Genomic DNA, 10,112 nt, shown 5'->3' with positions numbered 1-10,112 from the left:
CGGTGAAAGAGGAGCCCGGGGCTGCCGCCCCCGGGCCGCTTGCGCTGTGCCCCTCTCCCGCCCCATCGGTGACGCTCCCTGGAGGGCAACAGGGGTACAAGGCGGGCCGCTTTCTCCCCCCGGAAGCAAGACCACGATAAATGGGATCCGTGCGTTCTCCTGCTAGTAGCTTTTAGGGTGTCCACTTCTCATCCGTGCTGTTAGCGTGCATTTACAGAAGCAGGCAGCTGCTGGACAGTGCTACTGGTCCCTTTGCTGGGCTCAGCGAGAAATGCCCACGTTGATCCCCTTTGTATCCCCCTTTGCTAGAGGAGCTGCGGCAGCGTGGCTTGGATGGCATCGCTGTCCTTCGATAACCCCGACTGTCCTGACCTGCAGCTGACCATGGGGGCAGTAATTGTGGAAGAAATAAGGGTGGCTGTTGAAGCAGACACCGGATTCAGGTGTTCAGCTGGGATTTCACACAACAAGGTACGTGTGTAACACATCACCCTGATGTCTTCTGAACAGCAGTGTCAGAATGTGCTGTAGACACTCCGCATCTCACTAAAGACAAGCTGAGTGGGGTGTGCACAGCCATGGGTGAGCACATCTTCAGGACAATTACAGGACATCTGGGAAGGGAAGGAGGTTTTATTTTTTACCCAAGATGTGGCCTATGCAGTCAGCACTCAATTAATTTACTGCCTGGAGTCCCACGTACTCTTCACAAGTCAGCTCACTAGGAGTAAAGTCCTCCAGGAGAGTTTTTTTTCTGAAAAAAAACATGAGCTTAAAGCAACTAACCTTCACCTTGAGTTTTAGGTAATAGGGGCTGTAGCCAGAGAATGGTTTTTACTGACACAAACGCCCAGTGAAGAAGACAACCAGTTTGGGGCCCTGAGGTGAGTCAGGTTGCTTTGCCTCTTTCTGGTCCATCAGTCTTCACTGCTGCTGACCACACTTTGGGTGATGCTCAGCCAGCTGCCGAGGGCAGCCGCAGGAGCACTTCGTGCATGACAGCAGCTGCAGAAACAAATGGGCTTTGGTGCTGCAGCTACAGAGGGTTTCCTGCTGGGTGAAGCTGAGGGTGCTTTACTGAGAGCACCCAGCACTCATTTCATTTTCTGAAGAACAGGTTTGTACCTACAGAGGTGAGTGTGGAGGCTGTGGAATCGCTGTGGAAGCGCTGTAGTGTGTTCTGTGTGGCTATATGTAGGCTCTGGTAATCTTCCCAGCTAGCTCATTGCTGCAGCACAGCCTGCTATGGTTTGGACTTGAGCCAGTGCAGAGCTAGCTCCAGTAACTGGTATTAGTTCCAGTTGTTTCTGCAGCAGTCCAAGATGAATTTATCTTTTCTAAGTTCCACAGCATCTGTTTACTCTTTATCCTTTTTCAGTCAGAGTTTGCATTTTTAAAGTCGTAACTGTACAGAGAAGCCCAATTGCATAGAATGAAACGAGTGCTGGGTGTTTTCAGTAAAGCACCCAGCATTTTACCCAGCAGGAAGCCCTCTGTAGCTGCAGCATCAAAGCCCATTTGTTTCTGCAGCTGCTGTCATGCACGAAGTGCTCCTGCGGCTGCCCTCGGCAGCTGGCTGAGCATCACCCAAAGTGTGGTCAGCAGCAGTGAAGACTGATGGACCAGAAAGAGGCAAAGCAACCTGACTCACCTCAGGGCCCCAAACTGGTTGTCTGCTTCCTCCAAGTCCCTGAGCATTTGTGTCAGTAAAAACCATTCTGGCAGAGGAAATTAGAGCTGAAAATTCTGGGCCTGAAAAAGCCCAGAAGCAGTCTGACATCACCAAACAGTGCTCCTTATGCTCCTCACTGACTGGTTTTGTGGTTTATAGGAAAAAAGCAACCAGCAGGCTTTTGGCTAAGTCACAGTAAGTCAGGAAGTAGCCTGGAGTTACTGTGGAGAAGTAGCAGGGTGAGTCAGTAATGCAAGTGCTCTTGTAGAAATGGTAAATCCTGTTTCAGCATGTGCAGCTTAGAGGTGTCAGAAAAAGTAAATGACTTCTCCTTGTGAAGCCTTAGCAATTGGTTCAGTTTGCAGCACTTCACTTGATGAACAGTGTGGGTAAGCTTGAAAGAGCCTCTTGTGAAGCACAAATAATAATTGCACATCTGGAAAATGACTGGATATGAAAAAGTTGAAGGAGAGGGATTCAGTTTGTTTAGAAAAGACTGAGAACATGTGTAACCCTGTAAAACAGGCTGTTGAATAAAGATCATACCTCAATAGGCAGGAAAGAAAATTTGCTTAGTTATAGGATGTGTGGTAAAGCAGTGAAAGAGGATATTATTAGGCTTGTTAAAAATAAAACCACCCCACTCAGCTACACCTATTTCAGGCTGCTCTGTGTATTGTTGATGCTGTGGTAGATCAGCATGGGAGGGGAAGCTGTATAGCAGACAGGCTAGAGGACACCCCTTCCAGGCTAGCAGTTCTGTATTTTGCACATTTCCTTTTGCAGCATTATTCTGTTGTGGACCTTGCAGAGAGATTAAAATAGTGACACTGAGAAAAACCAAGACAAACACAGAAGATGGAGCAAGACATAGTGAGAGAGATATCCCAGGGAGGATTATGGGGATGCTCTGGAAGCTCTAGCATGCTTGTCTGATGGAAAATGAAGCCAGCCAGAACAGGTGGTAGGCCCAGATGTTTTAAGCTGCCTGGAGCAGCAGTCCAGCCAGCCCTTAGCAGAGCTAGAAGTCTGGAAGCAGCCGTGCTCTTGGAGTACCCAGTCAGTGTGTGCCAAGTCCCAAGGTGGGTGCAACAGTGGAACCTGCACGTCCTTCCTAGCAGCTATTCCAGAGGCAGCTCCTAGAGGTGGCAGAGCACAAGCCGTTAAGTAGTCAGTGTTTGTAATAACAGTTTCCACCTTCTTCTGTGTTACAGACACTGGCAAAACTGGCCTGTGGCTTAAACAAGCCCAACCGCCAGACGCTGGTATCTGCACGGTTTGTCCCGCAGCTCTTCAGCCAGCTGCCCGTCAGCAACATGTAAGTACTGGGGAGCTGCCCGCTGCTGTGCGGCGTGGGGCTCGGCCTGAGCTGCTCCGTGGCAAGAGCTTGTGCTTGGAAAGCCACTGCTGTGCTTCCACGATCCAGGCTTTTATTAGGGAGGGAGCCCTGTTTGTCTCCCTTGTTGTGGTTCTTGCTCCTGTTGGTTTCTCATCGTTGCTTGTGTGAGCGGAACTAAAATGACCTGGGGGTAGGAAACTGTTCCTGGCCACCTCAGCAGAGAGCAATTTGATGCTAACTGATAGCAGCCAGCAAAAGCTTTCAACTCCACAGTGACTGCTCATCAATGCTTGTAAGAAATGGAGAGCAAATCCTGCCAGTCATCCCTCAGAGCTGTGAGTGACAGTTCAGGAGGAGCGTGCTTGGGAGCTGCAGCCCTGTGTGGGTCCCCACGAAGGGACCACACTCAAAGAGCCCACTAGCATCCTGTGGGCAGCCCTTCCCTGGGTAGAGGTGTGCTCGGCACGATGGCTGAGGTGCATGGGAGTAAGCCAGGAGCAACGGGGACACACAGGCCATAGCTGTGCCCCAGTGTGAGTGGCAGAGCTGTGCTCCTAGAGAGCAGATGTTGTTTGGTTTTGAGCAGCCACACTTTACAAGTCCTGGTGCAGGAAAAATTTACCAGCACTGCTGCTTTCACTGTCACAGGGATGGCAAGGGGGGTGAGGATGAAGAAGGGTCCTGTCTGTGATGGAGGAAGCAGGGAGCCTGTGAGGCATTCTTCAGAGTGTGGTTTGGGATCACATTTTGAAGGTGGAGCTGAAGGAGTGCTGAAACTGTGTGAGCCAAAGAGTAGTTCCCACTTCAACTCCTATGTGTCCTTCTACTACAAGAGGAAGAGCTGCTATGTACCAAATTGTTCCCCTTTGTCCTGCTAGTTCCTGACTGCTTCTGGCTGCCCTGATGTAGGGACAGCTGCTGCAAGAAGACTTTGCCATAGTCTCCACATGTTTCTTCATTTGTGTTTTTCTTTCTCTGCTGTAGCCGTAACCTGGGAGGCAAGCTGGGCACTGCCATCACAGACGTTCTGGGGGTAGAGTACATCGGGGAGCTGACACGCTTCAGTGAGACAGAGCTCCAGACTCACTTTGGAGACAAAACTGGGTAATGATAAACCACTCACCGCAGCTTGGCTCTTGGCAGGAACTGGGACTTCCTTTTGGTCACAGGTTGTTCTGCTCTGATTAGGAAGGTTGGAAGGTAAGACTTCAGTGACATCTTTGAGAAGCATTGGTCTGGCAGGCTCACAAACAGGTTTCCAGTCTCACCTGCTCCCAGGCACCCTCCCCAGGATAATGTTTTGCCTGGCAGCCAGCTCCTCTGTGTTCCTCTACAGTGTCTAAGGATGGTGCCAAACTGTGGAAGGACTCCCTGCAGGCTGGGAAGCAGGCTGCCTTGACAGTCTAAATTTCCTCTGTAGAGGAAATTACAGGGGTGGACTAGAGCCTGAAACACCACTTCTGGGCCCAGAGCAGCGCCTGGGGTGCCCTGCAGACTGGTGCACTGTTGCCACTTTAGGAGAAGAGGAGGAGGAGTTGTGTGGAGTTGTGGACTGAAGGCAGTCTGCCTGTTCAGCTGTGGCTGCAACTGCAGAGCTGGAGATGAGGGGCAGTCACAGCACTGAAAGCACAGCTTAGCAGAAGGCTGACTCGCTGTCCCATGCTGCCTGCCTGTGGCTGCCTTCACTTCACGTTTCCTCTGTGTCTTTCAGGTCCTGGCTCTATGACTTGTGCAGAGGAATTGAAGATGAACCTGTCAAAAACCGGTACCTGCCCCAGTCCATTGGCTGCAGCAAGAACTTCCCTGGGAGGACAGCCCTGGCCACGCAGAAGGAGGTAGGAGAAGCCTAAATCTAGCACAAGGCTTGACCATTGCACTGGAGAAGATGAGAATGCTAAAAGCTGAGATTAGCTTGCAAGACTGCTGCTCTTCTGTGTCACGGTGCTCTGAAACTCAGTTTAGGGGCTCACAGTGGGAGGAGGTGGTTTGGGCCCCAGAAATTAGGGAAATCCCCATTTGACAGAAATGCATTGATGAATTCCTGCACAAAGGTGCAACCTTGTTGTAATTTCCACAACCAAAACCGTGGGCCTGTGTTGTTGAAAAGGTATTCACAGTGCCAAGCTTTAAAGGCTGGCTTGCTCGAAAGAAGCTAACTAGCCCAAAGAAAGAGGAAGGATGCACCTTACCTGTTAGCCGAGGAGAGGTTCCCACAGAGCTGTAGGGAGATGCCAAGAGAGATCCAGGGCAGGGGACACAGGTTACTCGGCAAGGTCTAGCAGTGACGGTGCAAGACTTGTATGGTATCTACACTGACTGACCCCAGGCTGATTTCTGCAGACAGAGGGCCATTCCAGCCTGATCCCCCTCCAGCACTCCCCACTGTGCAGAGCGTTGCTCTGTCCCAGGGGCAGTACTGTGAGCCCAACTTGTCTGTTACCACTGTTTTGTCCAGGTGCAACACTGGCTTCTGCAGCTAGCCTTGGAGCTGGAATCCAGACTGATCAAGGACAGGAGCCAGGTAAGGAGGTGAGGCACAGGGGCAGCGTTGTCCCTGCTGGCCTTTGGGAAGACACGCACTGCATCTGTACCACAAGCTGTTTGCAGGAGGCTGAGGGTGGTGTGTAGTGGGGGAGGTTATCTGCTGACCCTCAGATGTGTGCCTCTGTGCTGAAGTGTCCCAAGCAAAAAGGTGGACATGAGGTGGGCCAGGAAGAGTGGTTTTGCCCCAGAACACTGCAGGGTTAAGGATGGTCCTTGTCCCCTGCTTTAGGATGCAGGGACCTGAGAGCCACCACACCTTCCTCCTGCTGCACTGCTGCTCCCTTGTAAGCCCTTTGCTGATCGAGCTGTGCCTGTGCTGTGGGTGGTGAGAGGAAGCAAGATGCTCAAGTCTGGATGGTAGCCTGCAGGCCAGGGTGGGAGTAACCTGCTAGCTTCATGGCTGCAGAGGGGCCAGGACAAGGTGCACAGCTGCCTCTGAAGGAAAGCAAGGACTGCTTCCCATCCTGTGGGGCACAGCTGTACAAGCACTTGCTGTCCTGTATCTCATCCCTTGGAGTCCAAGTCAGGCAGGACAAGCTGCCATCTGTCACACAGCATCATCGAGGTGGGGGTGGCTGATAGTACAGGGTTCTGGGCAGCGAGACGGTCTCCTCGGCCTTTCCTGCTCTTTCCTGCAGGTGTCGCTTGAAATACAGTTCTCTCCTCTTTCTGCAGAACCACCGGGTGGCCAAGCAGCTGATGGTGGTCATCCGCATGCAGGGAGACACCCGGGTGTCACGTTTCTGTGCGCTCTCCCGCTATGATGCCCAGAAGATGTGCAGCGATGCCTTCACCCTCATCCAAAACTGCAACACGGCTGGGGCTCACCAGGCGGCCTGGTGGGTGTGCGAGGAAGCGGCTCACCTTCCCGTGAGGGGTTGTTCTGCTGCCAGAGGTGCAGGACGAGCCAGGGACCTGACAGAGAGGAAGGAGAGCGTTACACTGACTGTCAGGAAGAGTGGTCCCCAGCTCACGTGGAGCACAGCAGCCTCTGCTTGTTAGTGGTGGGACAGCTCTGGGAGCCTGGCCTCTGCCTAGCCGCACATCTGGCGAGACACTGCTGTACTTGGAGCTGATGAGTGCTCCTGGCAGGGGCTGGTCAAGATAGAGCAAGGCAGTCTTTGCCCTGCTAGGCTGGAGGAGCTAGCTGGGCCTTAAAGGTTCTTTTTAGGAGGCTGTTGGGGCAGAAAGGAAGACTAAGATGCACACCTCCCTTATTCAATGTTCGTTCCTTCCTCCTGCTCTGCAGTGAAGGCTGAAGTACAGTTAAGGCAAGAATGTCCTCTCCGTTAGGCTCTAACAAGGCTTAAGGCCCTCTCACCTTGCCTGGGAGTCTCACAGCAGCTCCAGCCTGGGGTGGACTGAAAGTCCAGGCTGGCAGCTGGCTGCCCATGCTCCATTGCCCTTTCCTTTGGGAAGTGCTGTTGGGCCAAGAGGCTTTCTGTTCTGCCCAGCACAGCCTGTCATGTCTGTAAGACCCTCTTCTGGAGGTAGCAATACTAAGATTCTGTCAGAGGAAATGCCTCTCCCACTCCTTGCCAGATATGTGGATTGCAGTTCCCCTGGCCCCTGCCCCTAAACATTTTATGTTGCTTAAAAACTTACCACCAAAGACGTCTTGCTTCCCAGGCTGGTGTCTGAGCTGGTGTTGGTCTGTCCTTTGCAGGTCTCCACCGCTCATATCGGTGCTTCTCTCAGCAAACAAGTTCTCAGAGCCTGCCACGCTGCTCTCTGGGGGCATCGCCACCTTCCTGACGAGCGACAGCCAGCCTGAAGGCAGTGCTCCCGACGGTCAAAACACCACACCTTCCAGGGGGCCCAGGGTCAGATTCTTCAGGAGCCCAAGCAAAGAGCCTAGGCAGAAGCCAGCTAATGCTATCGAGTCGTTCTTCCAAAGGGCGGCAGAGAGGCAGCAGCAGCCACAGACGGCACCAGCCGGCCTGCCTAGGGCTGGCTCTGCGGGGTCAGCTGTGCCCGGCTCCCCAGAGCAGCAGGGGGGCGCTGGACCTGCCCCTGCGCAGCGTGACCCGGAGTCCCCTGGGAAGCGGTGCCCCGGAGGTGGGAGCCCTGCTTCTCCTCACAAAAGGCTTCCCTGTGAGAAGGCACTGTCTGATTCTACACAACCACCCTCGACTCCACCCAGCTCCAGCTCCCTTCTGAAGCTAGTGCCAGCCATGGAGGGAAACGAGCAGAATTTGCCACCCTCTCCTGGGCTCGCCCTGCTCCCTCCTGCCTCGCCGGGGGACCAGCAGCGCTGCGAGAAGTGCGGCCAGCTCGTGCTGGTGTGGGAGTTCCCAGAGCACATGGACTACCACTTTGCTCTGGAGCTGCAAAGCTCCTTCCTGGAGCTCAGCGCTCCTGCAGCTCCAGAAGCAGCTCCCAGCCCAGATGCTGCAGCTTCCAGGTCTCCTGCCAAGGCAAAGAACAAGCCCAAGACTCCAGCAGGATCTAGTGCAAAACGACCCAGAGAAGGTGCAACAAGAACTTTAGATTTTTTCTTTAAGCGCTTGCCTCCTTAACTCCCAGCCATACAGGGAGTTTTTAGATAATCACCTTTTTAAAGAATGTGTTTTTAAATACAGTTAAAAGTTTTTATACTGCCTGTCATGTTTTAATGCAGAAAAGTCTAATAAATTATCCTAAGTCTAAAAGGAAATGGAACTCATGAATTGTATATGATGCTGGACACACCCAGTTTAGCTGGTGGCAGCTAGTTTGCCTCTGCCTGCTCGGTGCTGCCAGAAGCTGCATCGTACTCTCACCTACACCTCCTGCCGTGGGTATTTCAGTAGCATCACTGCTCAGTAATTCTGTGAAAGTGGGAACAGTGGCTTCCCCCAGGGAATCTCCAGCCAAGGCTAGGTTTGAACCCGTATCTAGTCACTTGTTATGAAGCCTTAGAGGTGGTTCTCTGGCTGTAGTTGGCAGGCTCTGCCCTTACTGTATAACTTGCGTATGATAGTTTATCCCTGTGGTTCCTTCTCTCTCCACCTGGAAGACACTGACTTTTTTATTTTTTTTTTTTTTATATCCACCCTCCCCCTTCATCAGTATTTTTGGTATAGACAGTTTGGCAATTCCCTGTGGGATGCTTCTCACCAGCACTGGAGCGCACAAGATGGCCTGCTCCTGTCAAACAAGATTTGAGGAAGGTGGAGCTATAGGGACATACTTTTTGTTGGGCTTTTTGAAATCTCATCCCCAGTTTGGTAACTGACAATATTATAAACACATAACATTTTACTACTAGAGACCCCATGGAAGGGATGGGAAACATTCTAGAGTCACACAGCCCTCTGTGAAAGGTTTCCTCCATCCCAGAAAACTGGTAGCTACTTTTTTTTCCCCTCCTCCCCAGACTCCGGGTGCTACTACATGCAAATTTATGGCAGGTAACCGTTTTGCTCCTGCCCTGCTGAATGACTCGTTAAGCTCTCTGGGCCACAGTTCTCACCTGAGTGACTGCCCCAGTGCTCCACAAATTACAACAGAGCCAATAAAGCAGAGTATGGTGGAGGGGGCACTGAGAGAGGGTGGGACCGGCTCCAGGGCAAGAGATGTGCTCACCCTCAGCCGGCCCAGCAGGGCTCAGCCCCGAGCTACACCACTAGCCACCCGCCCACCTTTTCCAGAAGTGCTCCTGCCAATAACTCGAACTTGGCTTTTAGGGTGGGGGGAGGGACCGTGCCACGTCAAGGCAGTGCTGGGTGGGGTTTGGAGACACACTTTATTACAGAGAGTTTCATCAGCTGCAGGCTTCCCCTCCCTGAGCAGGAGGAGAGAGCCTTTCTGGCAGCAGATAATGATGCAAAGCACAGCTGTATTTGCATGTGCTGTTTCCCCTTTATTTCTGAACAGCAGCATCCTGCTTGCAGCTGCTGAGCTGCTCTCCTTCCAGGAGACAGCCTGTGCGGGGAAACTGCAACGCTGCTGACACTGGAGGGGTCTAATACTTCACAACACAGTTGTGAGATTTCAGGAAGCACAAGAAGCTTGTTCTGGTGTGTGCAGCTTGGCTGGTAATCAGCAGAGGAAGGGATTACAGAGTGACTCCCATTAATGACAGTCCTCACGTTGCAAAGTGACAAGTTTCCCAAAGCACTCATGTCAAGTGAAGTAGCAACCAGTCGGGCAGGGTTGCCTCACGCTCCTGTGACAGCAGCAGGTCTCATTTCCTAAGCGTCTGGCAGGACTGGACTCAACAGATGCCACTACCTGACACAAAAACAAGTCAAGACCAGGCAAACCCCTTCAGTGGCACGAGTCACCTCCACAGGGAAGCCCTTTGGCCTCTGCTTGCCCGAGGGAACAACCTGTTCTCACGGAGAGAAGGCAGTCACAAACCCCTTCTTGATAAGGTCAAAGCTATTTTAAAAACAAACCACGAGTTAGATGCGTGCCCTAGAAAGCATCCCTTTAATTAGGCTCTGGGGGAATTTGTGGCTGTGAGGAAGCACTCAGCACAGCCCGTTCCGCCCACAACAGCCCCAAGTGCTGTGCTGAGGTGACGTGGCTGCCTGTCACCCCAGGCTGCACACCCAGGCTTGCTCAGATAAG

The 10,112-nt window shown here is 52.5% G+C and overlaps 1 protein-coding gene across 1 annotated transcript; it reads left to right on the top strand.

Moving 5' to 3' along the window:
- Window positions 1-309: 309 nt before the first annotated feature.
- POLH (polymerase (DNA directed), eta) lies at window positions 310-8,074 on the top strand (the record flags this gene model as incomplete). Its single annotated transcript, XM_008937855.1, has 7 exons — window positions 310-471; window positions 2,887-2,990; window positions 3,996-4,115; window positions 4,723-4,846; window positions 5,467-5,532; window positions 6,231-6,394; window positions 7,222-8,074. Coding segments are annotated over 7 exons (1,593 nt in total), but the record flags the coding sequence as incomplete, so codon positions are not given.
- Window positions 8,075-10,112: the final 2,038 nt, after the last annotated feature.

This window comes from Merops nubicus, unplaced genomic scaffold (genome assembly GCF_000691845.1).
Source record: "Merops nubicus isolate BGI_N331 unplaced genomic scaffold, ASM69184v1 scaffold22830, whole genome shotgun sequence".
Taxonomy (NCBI): domain Eukaryota; kingdom Metazoa; phylum Chordata; class Aves; order Coraciiformes; family Meropidae; genus Merops; species Merops nubicus.
The sequence above is the reverse complement of the archived record's forward strand: the minus strand, read 5'-3'. Positions and strand labels throughout refer to the sequence as shown.